Source organism: Petromyzon marinus, chromosome 36 (genome assembly GCF_048934315.1).
Source record: "Petromyzon marinus isolate PM22_M1 ecotype Great Lakes invasive population chromosome 36, UKy_Petmar_22M1.pri1.0, whole genome shotgun sequence".
In the NCBI taxonomy this organism is placed as follows: domain Eukaryota; kingdom Metazoa; phylum Chordata; class Hyperoartia; order Petromyzontiformes; family Petromyzontidae; genus Petromyzon; species Petromyzon marinus.
Window position 1 is genome coordinate 488,469 of NC_133702.1, and position 12,337 is coordinate 500,805.

General features: G+C 55.9%; 1 protein-coding gene across 5 annotated transcripts; it reads left to right on the forward strand.

Annotated features, from left to right (window-relative positions):
* Positions 1 to 1,882: 1,882 nt before the first annotated feature.
* Positions 1,883 to 10,144, forward strand: KBTBD8 (kelch repeat and BTB domain containing 8). Of its 5 annotated transcripts, XM_032966795.2 has the most exons (5): positions 2,018 to 2,037; positions 4,119 to 4,298; positions 5,149 to 5,332; positions 6,164 to 7,284; positions 7,608 to 10,144. In XM_032966795.2, exons 2-5 carry the CDS (start codon positions 4,292 to 4,294, stop codon positions 8,156 to 8,158), a joined length of 1,863 nt encoding a protein of 620 aa, XP_032822686.2. In that variant the 5' UTR covers positions 2,018 to 2,037; positions 4,119 to 4,291; the 3' UTR covers positions 8,159 to 10,144. The 5 variants fall into 5 exon arrangements, with proteins under 5 accessions (XP_032822683.2, XP_032822684.2, XP_032822686.2 ...); XM_032966792.2 differs by lacking the exon at positions 4,119 to 4,298 and having other exon boundaries at positions 1,883 to 2,037; XM_032966793.2 differs by lacking the exons at positions 2,018 to 2,037; positions 4,119 to 4,298 and adding an exon at positions 1,883 to 2,004.
* Positions 10,145 to 12,337: the final 2,193 nt, after the last annotated feature.

Here is a 12,337-nt window from a genome sequence, read left to right on the forward strand (position 1 = left end):
TTAACAAATCTGGCAATGAACTAAAAGACCACTTAATTTCTCAAATCCCAATCCCCGGACCGGTGGCAACCCTCGTTACATCACCAATGGGAGGCCACGCCTATCCGTTGTGTGATTTTGATCCCGAGCCCGCAAATTGGCGATTGTAAATGCTAAAGCTGTTCAGCAAAGTGGCCAAATTTACCAAAAATGTATTCGGTGAAACTTGCAATTTATTTATTTTCCTCCCCCTTCATTATGTTGACCTCTTATGAACCACATCACATAATCCTCTAAATGATTCTTAATTTCCTGACTGGTAGAGCGGTCGAGTATCGAGAGCCGCTCGCTTTTGAAATTGGGAGTCGTTTCTGTGTCTCCACTGAGACACAGATGGCCACGCCACAGGGCGCTCTTCGCAAGCAGAAGAAACGTCTCAAGCTTAGCTCAGGCCAACTTGATTCTTACAATCTTCCGATGAAATTCCAGTGAGAACATAAAATAAACACCTGGGATATGGACAGCCCAGGCCCAATGGTGGAGACTCCACAATCCCACGATTGAGAAGCCAAAGACTCGGCTATAGTCGCTGTCTTTATCCCGTGGATTGGCGGTGCTGCTGATGGGCCGAGTTTAAAGACACAAAGCGTAGCCGGCTCGTCCTCACGCGGTGTTGTTGTGAAAGAGGGCATGGCTGTAATTAGTGAAGTCCCTGATTACCGGTGTTTTGATGACTTATTAATTATTAATGACTTATTAATTATTATTATTAATGTTGGGCCCTAATTTTGGACCTCAGGGTCAAACAACGCCCCCTAAGAACTTTCTCCTCCCGCCTCTGCAACGTGGCCATCAAGCCAATGTGTACATCGCGAGGCGTTATGAAACAAAGTTGTTCATGTGAGATACGTATCGTCTCTTAAATTAGAACTTCATTTCATAGTTTCATAGTTGCATTTATTTGGTATAGCCCTGTGAGCCATTCGACTCTTAAATCGGGTGCAACCACAACAAACAAAAAAACAAAAACATGAACAAGAAAACATCTTAAAGTGATTATGTGACTGTGCAAACAGAAAATCCAGGAAAAAAACATCAAAATATTCCTGAAAAAGCACCGTACACCAACGCTGTGTGCAAAAATCCCAGTGGGATGCAAGTCAAACAACAACAACCACAAGACAACTGAGATTAAGGCCATCAGTCTAACTCCGTACTTCAACAAACAAAAACATGGCCAAACCAAAAAACTTTTCGAAATCACCAAAATAAAGCCATAATTGCAATGTAACAGTGGTCATAGGGACTGTGACCGAATTTTTAACAATAAACTACATAAATAACATGTAACACCAAACCCTAGAGCCATAGCTGGCTGCATGAGTTACTCCACAACAACAGGAGCATCAGTCAGAGTATCACATTTTCCAATGCACCTTTAAGATCAGCACACTAAATCAAAATACAGATAATACTTTGCAGCGGTCATCCGGAGCGAAACATTTTATTTTATTTTAGGCCACTGAATAGCAGTGGCAGCTAGGGGTGTACAACTCCTCTAGAGCAGTTTTGAGTGAAGATCTCATAGGTAGTTATTCAAGTTGCAGTTTATTGGCAAAAGTATTCCAGACCCTGGGGGCAACTTAATGAAAACCTTGTTTGTAACGTAACAGACGTGCGTGTGTGTGTTACTGTGTGGCACTGAGACGACTGTCGTTCAAATACAAAACCCGTTCAACCTGAGCGTAGGGCGGGGTAAGTGGGGGAGGGGCGGGGTAAGTGGGGGAGGGGCGGGGTAAGTGGGGGAGGGGTAGGAGGGCAGTGAGCGAGGGGCGGGGGAGGTGAGGGGCGCGGGGAGGGGGAAATTGAGGGGCGGGGCTCGCGCCCATTTGTAGGCGCGGCGCGAGGCGCGGGGGAAAGTTCCCTCCCCCTCGTCACGTGAGTAACTCGGACCGGAAGCGGAAGTCACGATGAAGCCCCGACGCGCTCGAGCTCGCGCTCGCCCCAGGCTGGTTCCGCTTCCGGGTGGGTCGCCGGGTGGCATGGCGGCGCGCAGCGGTGCGTGCGAGCACGTGTGTGTGTGTGTGTACACGCGTACGTGACACGTGTGTGTGTGTGTGTGTGCGCACGCGTACGTGATACGTGTGTGTGTGTGCGCACGCGTACGTGACACGTGTGTGTGTGTGCGCACGCGTACGTGACACGTGTGTGTGTGTGCACGCGTACGTGACACGTGTGTGCGTGTACACACGTACGTGACACGTGTGTGTGTGTGTACACACGTACGTGACACGTGTGTGTGTGTGTGTACACACGTACGTGACGTGTGTGTGTACACACGTACGTGACGTGTGTGTGTGTACACGTACGTGACGTGTGTGCGTGTACACGCGTACGTGACACGTGTGTGCGTGTACACGCGTACGTGACACGTGTGTGCGTGTACACGCGTACGTGACACGTGTGTGCGTGTACACGCGTACGTGACACGTGTGTGCGTGTACACGCGTACGTGACACGTGTGCGTGCACACGCGTACGTGACACGTGTGTGCGTGTACACGCGTACGTGACACGTGTGTGCGTGTACACGCGTACGTGACACGTGTGTGCGTGTACACGCGTACGTGACACGTGTGTGCGTGTACACGCGTACGTGACACGTGTGTGTGCGTGTACACGCGTACGTGACACGTGTGTGTGCGTGTACACGCGTACGTGACACGTGTGTGTGCGTGTACACGCGTACGTGACACGTGTGTGTGCGTGTACACGCGTACGTGACACGTGTGTGTGCGTGTACACGCGTACGTGACACACGTGTGTGTGCGTGTACACGCGTACGTGACACACGTGTGTGTGCGTGTACACGCGTACGTGACACGCGCGTGTGCGTGTGTGTACACGCGCGTACGCGACACGCGCGCGTGCGTGTGTGTACACGCGCGTACGCGACACGCGCGCGTGCGTGTGTGTACACGCGCGTACGCGACACGCGCGTACGCGACACGCGCGTGCGTGCGTACGCGCCTGGGGAGCGGTAGGGTAGCTGTTCAATCGCCCGGTGATGCTGGATGTCATTATCAGCCAAACGTCGGACTTAAATTGTAAATGTTGTGGACTTACTCGCGACTACACCGGTCGGCTGAAGTAACGAATTGGCGCGTTCTGTTTACGTGACAAACCTTCCCGGCTGTGTCGGGTGGTGTAGGGTTACGACTAATTGATATTTACGAGATCCAACCCAAAAACATGTACAGTATTTATGAAGGGTAGCCGTTAGCGCCCTTTGTTACGAGCCCGACATCCCGAGTTCGATTCCCGCTCACTCACGAGCAACACCACTGACGGCTCATCTGATCCGGGACTCCGCACGGTCGACATGGCCTCAAATGAGTACCTGGTGTGATATATACACTTAATACGAGAGAGAGAGTCATCGGCGCCCGTGCGCGGTGCTGGCCACCCAACAACACCTGTGCATTACCGGCCTTCATAGGGGTTCGCTAACAGGGCTTGCCCCTACAGTATGTTAAAGGCTATACGGGGGATCATTGTCTTTGCATGGAGGTGTGTGAGTGCGTCAGGACCAGGCGCTCAAACCAGATGGGCCAGACCTCGGTGCGGTAGTGGATCAACTCGCGCACACGGGAGAGACGGAGCTCCCTGGGTGGGTGCGGTTCTAACCGCGTCGACCCCGCATTGTCCGTTGCGAGCCTAAGTCGCTGCTGCTGCTTTTTAAGGCATCGAAGCGGCTTTGGTGGTGCTTTTGTAAAGTGCCCGACCCGTAATCGGATCCGACAGCGCAGACCTTTTAGCTAAAGTTGCACTTTGATAGCAATTAATTTTAAAGCCACAATTACAATTGTACTTGAACCCAGGTCTGAATTGGAACGTCCCACGTTTAAATCCTGAGGCACCAACTCTGTCATCGTATAATGAGTCGAACACTTTTGTTTTGAAGGCAATAGCGGTTGTCCCATGGTCACGAATTCTCACCTGGTTAAATTAATCTCGGACATGGGGTAATTAAATATATTGACAGAGTTCTATCTAGCCAATGAAAAATAAATGTTTGCTTGCTTATTGGTCTGCAGATTTTTAGTTAAGTTATGGCTGTCATTAATCTGACGACTGCAGCCCGTCATGGCCCATCACGCCCCAATCCCAGCCAGAATCCTGAAGATGCCGTTTTTTGCGATCTGATTTTGGAAGTTGCCATGTCGTCTGGGCTGTGGAAACCGTTGCTGGTGATGATTGCTGGCAGCAATTTATCTTAGATTTGCAGTGGATCCGTGGCCTCAACTGTGTCGATGAGAGGTAATTTTATAAGCGATATTCAGAGATCTCTTGGATCTTCACTTTCATAGGGCATTGTCGAATAGAAAGATTGTTGCACTGCACAGAGATCTAAATAGATACAGTACTTAGTCTCATGACATTGACGGTGATAATAGGGCAAATTAGGAAAATGTGTAACTTTTAAGAGCGGTGAGACACTTGTGTCTACACAAGCTGTGTGGGAGTGTACACACACAGCTTGTGTAAACACAAGCTGTGTGTCTACACAAGCTGTGTGGGAGTGTACACAGCTTGTGTAGACACAAGCTGAGTGTCTACACAAGCTGTGTGGGAGTGTACACAGCTTGTGTAGACACAAGCTGTCTACATAAGCTGTGTGGGAGTGTACACGGGGTTTATTTTAGAACGATGCTTCACGCACTGCACTACGATCCCAGTCACCTCGGATTCCCAATATCATTGCCGGACTTTGTTCTCGCGAACGGCACTTGGCGCTAGCGGGATGTTGCGCGTTCCCGCGTGGGGTGTGATGTTTGGGAAGCGGCGGTGCAGTGGTTGGCAGGCCGTGTTACGAACCCGACAACCAGATTTCGATTCCACTCTGGGCCAACATCGTTGATGAATTTCTGGGCCTTCCCATAGGTTGACTCTGCCTCAAATGAATACCTGGTACGATGTGTAAACATTGCGAATGAAGGGACAAAAGTGGCCGAGCATGCTGCTTGCCACGCAACTCCTTATGCACAGTGTCAGCCTTGAGGTGTGCTGTCCAACAGCACTTGCCCCAGCAGTCTGGTCAAGGCTACGCAATGAGGGGATTGTCGTATGTTGGTGCGTGAACGAGCGCCGCGTGCCGCTGGCGTTGCAGATCTATTGGGCTGGGTGCAGCCCGGGGCGTGCTTGCCCGTGGAGCAGCATGCTTGCCAGCTGCTGCAGCAGCTCAAGGCCATGCTGGACGAGAGACTGCTCACCGACGTGCTGCTCCTCGTCGAGTGTGGCGGCTCCTTCCCCTGCCACCGCAACGTCCTCGCTGCCGTCAGCCCCTACTTCCGGTGAGAAGCGTTGCCGCGCCAGTCGGCTCTTCCCGGTTTTTCCGCGCGGTTCCACGGCCCGGCGGTAGCGCGCTCGCTGCTCCATCGTTGCAAAGGTTCGCGGTTTGAATTCAGCGGCCGCCCAGATTATTACCGCGGCGTTAAGTCTGGTTCTGAAAAGAAAACCGACAGTCGTTTGACATCGTGTGCAGGGGCTAGGGCTGAGGCCACTCTCGTGATCTCCCTTCGTCATTGTGCAGCGGCGTTCGGTTTTTACCAAGGGCCTGTTTATTCTCTTGGGATCAAAGTCACAAGGCCGTCACGGTCAATGCACGGGGCCACCTCGTCAAAGCCACCCACTGCCTTCTACATGCCTCGTGAACCAGAGGCCTGTCCTAGAGTCTTCTACCACCTTTAGCGCTTCTCCTTGTACGCCCGCCGCTGGGTACCACGCAAAACTCTCTCCTGGTAACCTGCGCTCTTGTCTGCGTGAAGCGAGGGGCAGGGTGGTGCTTGTCTCAAGTGGGAAGTTAACAAGTAGTTTGCTGGCCTGCCTGTAACAGATTTGTCAAACGCCCAAACGACGACTCCTGGTAGGTAAGTAAATGTTTATTTTAATTTCCGGTGGTTTTTCTGCAAGCAAGCTGTGCGATGAAACTCGTCACCAAGGCTTTCCCTGCGTCAGTAAAAATTCTGCTTTCTCATTGTAAGGAACTAGTCCATCCTAAGGAGGCGGATGGCTGTCGAGCCATTTAAGAGTTTCCAAATTGTAGTTTTTACCGTAAATGTACCGTTCCTACCGTTTATAAATTCAAAAGACTCGTCTGCCTCCTAACCCTAACCGCCACTCAGGTCGATGTTCACCAATGGGCTGACGGAGAGCTCTCAGCGCGAGGTCTCCATCCTCGGCGTGGAGGTGGAGGCCATGCAGCTGGTGCTGGACTTTGCGTACACGTCGCGTGCCAACCTCACCGAGTCCAACGTGCAGGGAGCCTTCGCGGCCGCCAACCTCTTCCAGATCCCAGGACTGCTCTCGCTCACGGCGGCGTTCATGGCGTCGCGTCTCGACGCGCAGAACGTCGTGGGGGTGTTCGCGTTCGCCGACGCGCACCACCACGCCGAGCTGCGCGCCGCCGCCTGCGGCTTCATCCGCCGCTGGTACCCGGCGGTGGCGCGCGAGCGCGAGTTCGGCGGCCTGAGCCGCGCCCAGCTCGAGGAGCTGCTGTTGAGCGACGACCTCAACGTGGAGCGCGAGGAGCAGGTCTACGAGAGCGTCGTGGCGTGGGCCGGGCGCGACCCCGACCGCCTGCCCGAGCTGCCCGGCGTGTTCGCGCGCTGCCTGCGCCTCTCGCTCATGGACGCCGAGTACGTCCGCGCGCTGCCCGCGGCGCTGTCCCGCGCGCTGCGCCCGGACGGAGCCGCTGCTTCCGCAGACGCCAACCCCGAGGCCCAGGCAAGCCGGCCGCGGCTCGGAATGACCGCCACGGAGATGGTGATCTGCTTCGAGGCGGCGCACAAGCATTCCGCGCGCAAGCGCACGGTGATCTGCCTCGACCCGGCGACGCACGACGTCTACCGCCTGAGCCGGCTACCGGGCGACCTGCGTGAGGCCGGCCTCCTCGTCACGCCCGACAACGACCTGCTGGTGGCCGGCGGCTACCGGCCGGGCTCCAACGAGGCGGCCGTGGACCACCGCGCCGAGGCAGAGTGCTGGCGCTACGAGCACTCGAGCGACCAGTGGCGCGTCTGCGGCACGCTCGTGCGCGCACGCATCCGCTGCCAGCTGGCGCACTGCCGGGGGGCGACGTACGCCGTGGGGGGCCACGTGTACGAGGGCGACGGCCGCAACGCGCTCAAGTCCGTCGAGCGCTACTCGGAACGCGACGAGGTGTGGACCTCGGTGAGCCCCATGCCGGTCGCCATGGAGTACCACAGCGCGGCCGCGGCACTGGGCAGGATCTACGTGTTGCAGGGTGGGCACGCACAGGCACGCACAGGCACGCACAGGCACGCACAGGCACGCACAGGCACGCACAGGCACGCACAGGCACGCACAGGCACGCACAGGCACGCACAGGCACGCACAGGCACGCACAGGCACGCACAGGCACGCACAGGCACGCACAGGCACGCACAGGCACGCACAGGCACGCACAGGCACACACTCGCCGACGCGCACGTGCATACGGATGACGCGTGCGAGACGCGCACGTATGTTCACACGCACACGGCGCGGGTGGAACGAAACCTTGAGAGAGAGAGAACGTGAACCGGCCGCCGTGTGTCTCTCGTGCAGGCGACGTGTTCCTGGCCTACCAGGCGGAGCACGACCACTGGGAGTACCTGACGCCCATGACGGTACCGCGGCTGCAGAGCCACGCGCTCGTGTGCGGCGACTGGCTCTACTGCGTGGGCGGCGCCCTCTCCTCGGCCGCGGCCGCCGCGGCGGCGGCGGCCGCGGCGGCCGGCGGCGGCGACGGCGGCGGCGACGACGCGGGGGGGCCTTGCGAGGGCAGCCGTCGGCGCACGCTGACGGTGGAACGCTACTCGCTGCGCAACAACGTGTGGGAGCGGCGCTCGGAGCTGCCGCTGGACCCCGGCGCGAGCCCCTACGCGCGGCCCGTGGCGCTGGGCGGGCGCCTCCACATGTTCGTGCGGCAGACGCAGGTGCTGCTGGAGGAGCTGGTGTTCAGCATGTGCCGCCGGTACTCGCTGTACGCCAACGAGGGCGAGGCCGACACGTGGCGCGAGGTGTACACGGCGCCCGAAAGACTCTGGGACCTGGGGCGCCACTTTGAGTGCGTCGCCGCCAAGATGTACCCGCAGTGCCTGCACAAGGTGCTGTGATGGGGGGGGGGGGGGTGCTCGAGGATGAGGTGAGGGCACAGCGGGAGGTCCCAGAATGCGTAGGAACTTTCCACCAATAACTGCAGAGTTTTATTTTATTTAAATATCAACACACCGTCATTTCACTGAAGTGCAGCGGTCGAACGTCGCCAATAAATCTCTCCGATTTCGTGGCCACAAGACACCGTCTCCATTGCGAGGCTTTGATTAGATTTTCCTCATCACGAAGACTTCCAAATTGGTGTTGGGCCGGACGGCACGCGCAGCCTGGGTGGGTGTAGCTACCATGCGTGTTTGCGTGACGGATCTTGTCTTAACGGAAGGTGCAATCGGGAACCAGCGCTCTTGTTTCCTCCACTGTGTTACCACCACTCTCAAGCTCCGTTTGATGGGACTGCCAGAACCACTTTCTGCCATTTACGCAGTCCCTGAACGTCCACTTTTTTATGAATATCACTCGGACGTGTTGCGAGCGCAAGTTGAATGCGCCTCTATGATACTGATGGTCGTAGCAGCGCCTACAAAATTCTGTGTCCCTCGTGTGTGTGTGCTGTGCGCGAAAGTGCTGGGCGTACAGCTCTGAGCACTGCTGCTGTATTTCTCATCTCTCGAAAGGGGAGGGCCCCGCCCCCCGCCCCACCCCCCGCACCCCAGGGCTGGGATTGTTACCGGTGCTGCGATCTGCACAAATGTGAACACTTGGAGGCTCGCTTGGGGAAAATGCGTATTTTTGTCAAAATGTGATCTGCTGCTCGGAGGCCGCTTACTGAATTGCCCCCCACCTCTAGTCGTTGGCCCCTTGCAGGTTGGGCTTTGTCGTTGATGCCCCCCTGGTTTAAACGTTGTCTTTTTTATGATGCTTTCTCTCCACGGCCATTCTCTGTGAACACCGTCGGAGCTCTTGACTCTTTTAAACTGGGCATTCGCTTTTATTTTTGATTCTCACGCGGCCACGTCCCGCAAGCTCCTGGACGTGGCAACGGCGTTCCGGAGACGCTCGTGTGTGCCGCGTACGGCGAGGCGCTGGCTCGGTTATCGGTGGCGCGTGTACCACGGCCCACGTGCGACCTACATATCGCTGGCATTGCAGGATTACTGGGATATCGCCAACTGTTGAAGGACCACACGGATCTCGCTAAATGTTACACGTCCCGCACCAGCGAAGTTTTCACCTTGTTGGTGTTACCAAGACGCCGCTTCAAGCGCCATGGCGGCACCACGACCATGGCCATGGCGGCGCCACGACCATGGCGGCACCACGACCACGACCATGGCGGCACCACCACCATGGCCATGGCGGCGCCACGACCATGGCGGCACCACCACCATGGCCATGGCGGCACCACGACCATCGCCATGGCGGCGCCACGGCCATCGCCATGGCGGCGCCACGGCCATCGCCTTCGCCCGAGGATTTGCTCCGTTACGGCTCGACCGCCAAACTCTGGGAACGCGGCGCTACTGCTTGTTGCCTTCACTGTTCACTGCATAACTTGAAACTACAAGAGGCTGCTGATGTGTTTTTATATTGGGCATCCTCTGGGGTATGTGTTAATTTGCCCGTGTTGCTGGTGTTGTGTGAGCGAATTGTGCTTGTTAGTGTGCGGTGGGGAGGAGGTGATGGTGCAGTTCGACCTCGTTCGGTGACTCCGGAGCGCAGCTCCCATGTCCTGGGGTCCGTGGTGAAGGCCATAGCAGAAATTGCTCCCCATGTTTAAAACCGTGAGGTGGAGGGCTTGATGTCCACGGTCATCGTGGCCAATTGCGTTGATGCCACCACAACCTGCCAATGCTTCCGCTATCTCGCTCGGCTGGGCTATTGCAGCCCCCCCCCCCCCCCCCCTCAGAACGCCCCACTCCGGTCTCCCAGCGTCTGCCTGTGGCTTCTTCCCTTTGGGCCACCTCTCCGGTACCTGTCTCTGTAACTGCTCTCCCGCCGTGCTGCACGAAAATAGACCCACCAACTCGTCCGGCCTCGTTTACAAACCCAAGGGTCGTCTTTTGAAATCCGTGAATGGAAATGTGTAGCGGTGCGATTGTGCCACACTTGCACACGTGCATAAAGGATGTGGCAAACATTTTTAACATTTCCCCTCCACCCAACAAATGACTTCTTGTAGCATGCGAGCGCTCAAGGCGGAGGTGTGGATGGTTGGTGGCCGTGTCCGCGTGTCCGCTGCTGCTTCCCTGCTCTCTCTTTGACTCAGGACTCCTCTTGTTTTCTTGGGGGAAGAGTCGAGTCATGCAGATGGGACACCTCTCATGCAACAAAATAAGTGTCTGGGTTTTAAAATGTTTGTGTTGCCTTTTATGACTTTGAGAGTTGCAAATAAAGTTTCAAAAAAAGTTCTGGTTTCATGAAGCAATTTTCTCTAGACTAATACAGAATTAAACCAAGGCCTCTCTGCATCTTTGTTTTAAAGGTAAACAACTTGATCACCAGAGGCTCTCGTGGGAGCACTTTGCCCAAATTGAGCCTCTTGCATTGTTTCTCAAACTGGTTTTGTCTCGCGGACCACCCAGCCACCCACCCACCCCTTGGTGACGACGCATTCACGCCTCTCGAAATACCACGCCTACTCATTCAATCGTACATACAACTTTTTTTACGCAGCTTTAAAGTTGTTTTATGAGCGGCATTTAGATCTTGGTCATGATAGTTTAATTAGGGTAGTTTACGTAACAAGTAAAATATTAACGTCCAAACCAAAAAGCTATGAAGATTGTCATTGGTTCTAGATCGGCCATCAACACCTGGCAGGACCGTCGCGGGCCAGCGGTGGTTCGGGCACTGCACCTTGAGAACCACCGCGCTCTGGTGACGCCCTTCAATGTCCATCAGACGAGCATTCTGCACGGCGAGCGTGCGCGTTGTGCAATGGGCGAGCAGACCAGATGGTCAACCACTGGCCTGCGCTCTTTCAGTGGAGATGCAGCAACGCAACACGAACTCTGCTGAAGCCCTCTCGTCGTGGCCAGCAAACCTCGACATTGGCATCGAGCTCCTGCACACATTGCCGCTGCCATATTACACAAGAATATGATGGGTGGAAAGGGATATTGGGATGGGTTTGTAATAGAAACGCTCGCCACCCACCTTGTAGATTGAAGAGGACGGCTTTTCATAATTTACGTTCAGCTCTGTTGTTGGAGAGCTGTGGTGAGCGTGTTGGACTCGCGGACGAGCAGACCCAACGTAGCAGCTGTGCCACTCTGCTGCGTCGTGCAGTGGCTTTGACACCGCGGATCAACTCGGTTCACATGCCGGTCAGGAGCCGATGACACCCATCGTCCTTCAGGGGTCGATACAACGCCAGCGCCGCTTGGTGGCATTGCAACTTTGGCCACCGACAGAGCAGAGCGCCGCTTGGGGCTGCCGAGTGCTCCAAGCGAGGAGGATGGCGGGAGGGGGGCGCCGCGGGAAGTGGCCGCACGTCTCCATTGGCCGGCCGTGCGCGTCGCCTCGGCGTTTCGTCAAAGCGGCATCTGCTCGCAATATCGTCAGTGGCCCAGACAATCGTGGTTACTGTGACGGGTAAACGGATCCCCTGCGGCTGCAGCACGCGGTCGTACGTTCGGTAGGGTCGTACGGGCCGCTTGAACTCTGCACGTGGACGCTGTGCAGGGCTGGGGGCTCGGAATCCCCCAGCAGCTGTGGCCAGCTCGTGGCTTGTGGGATCGCCCCGGCGTTCCTGGTTGCGTGCAACTTCGTTCCTGGTTGCGTGTTGGTGTCGCTGCGACGCGGCCAGAGCATCAATCAACTCGCAGTCGGAAGTCGCGAGCTCAAATCCCAGTCGACTTGACGCAGCACATCATAACTCGAGATTATTTTTTTTAAGTACCAATTTATGGGAAGGCAACGTGGTTGTCCCATGCAGTGACCGACCCCATGCACCATGAGTTGGAGTTCACAGCGCCGTGTGGCGTTCTTCAAAGCCGGCGAGAGAGGCTGGAGCCAAGGGAGTGATGCTGCTGCTACTCCTCATGGAGCCGAGTTAATTCCCTTGCCGTGTGCTCTGTATTCACTGCTTCAGTTTGGTGGATCATCAGAAGCTGATGTTTATTATGGCGCTCCTATCGTGTTACTCTGTTCTGTGTAGTAACCTCGGTTCATTAGCGAGTGTCTCCCAGGGGAGGTCGCGTCGGGTGAGAGGATCGGCTCATAAGCCACGCGATCAG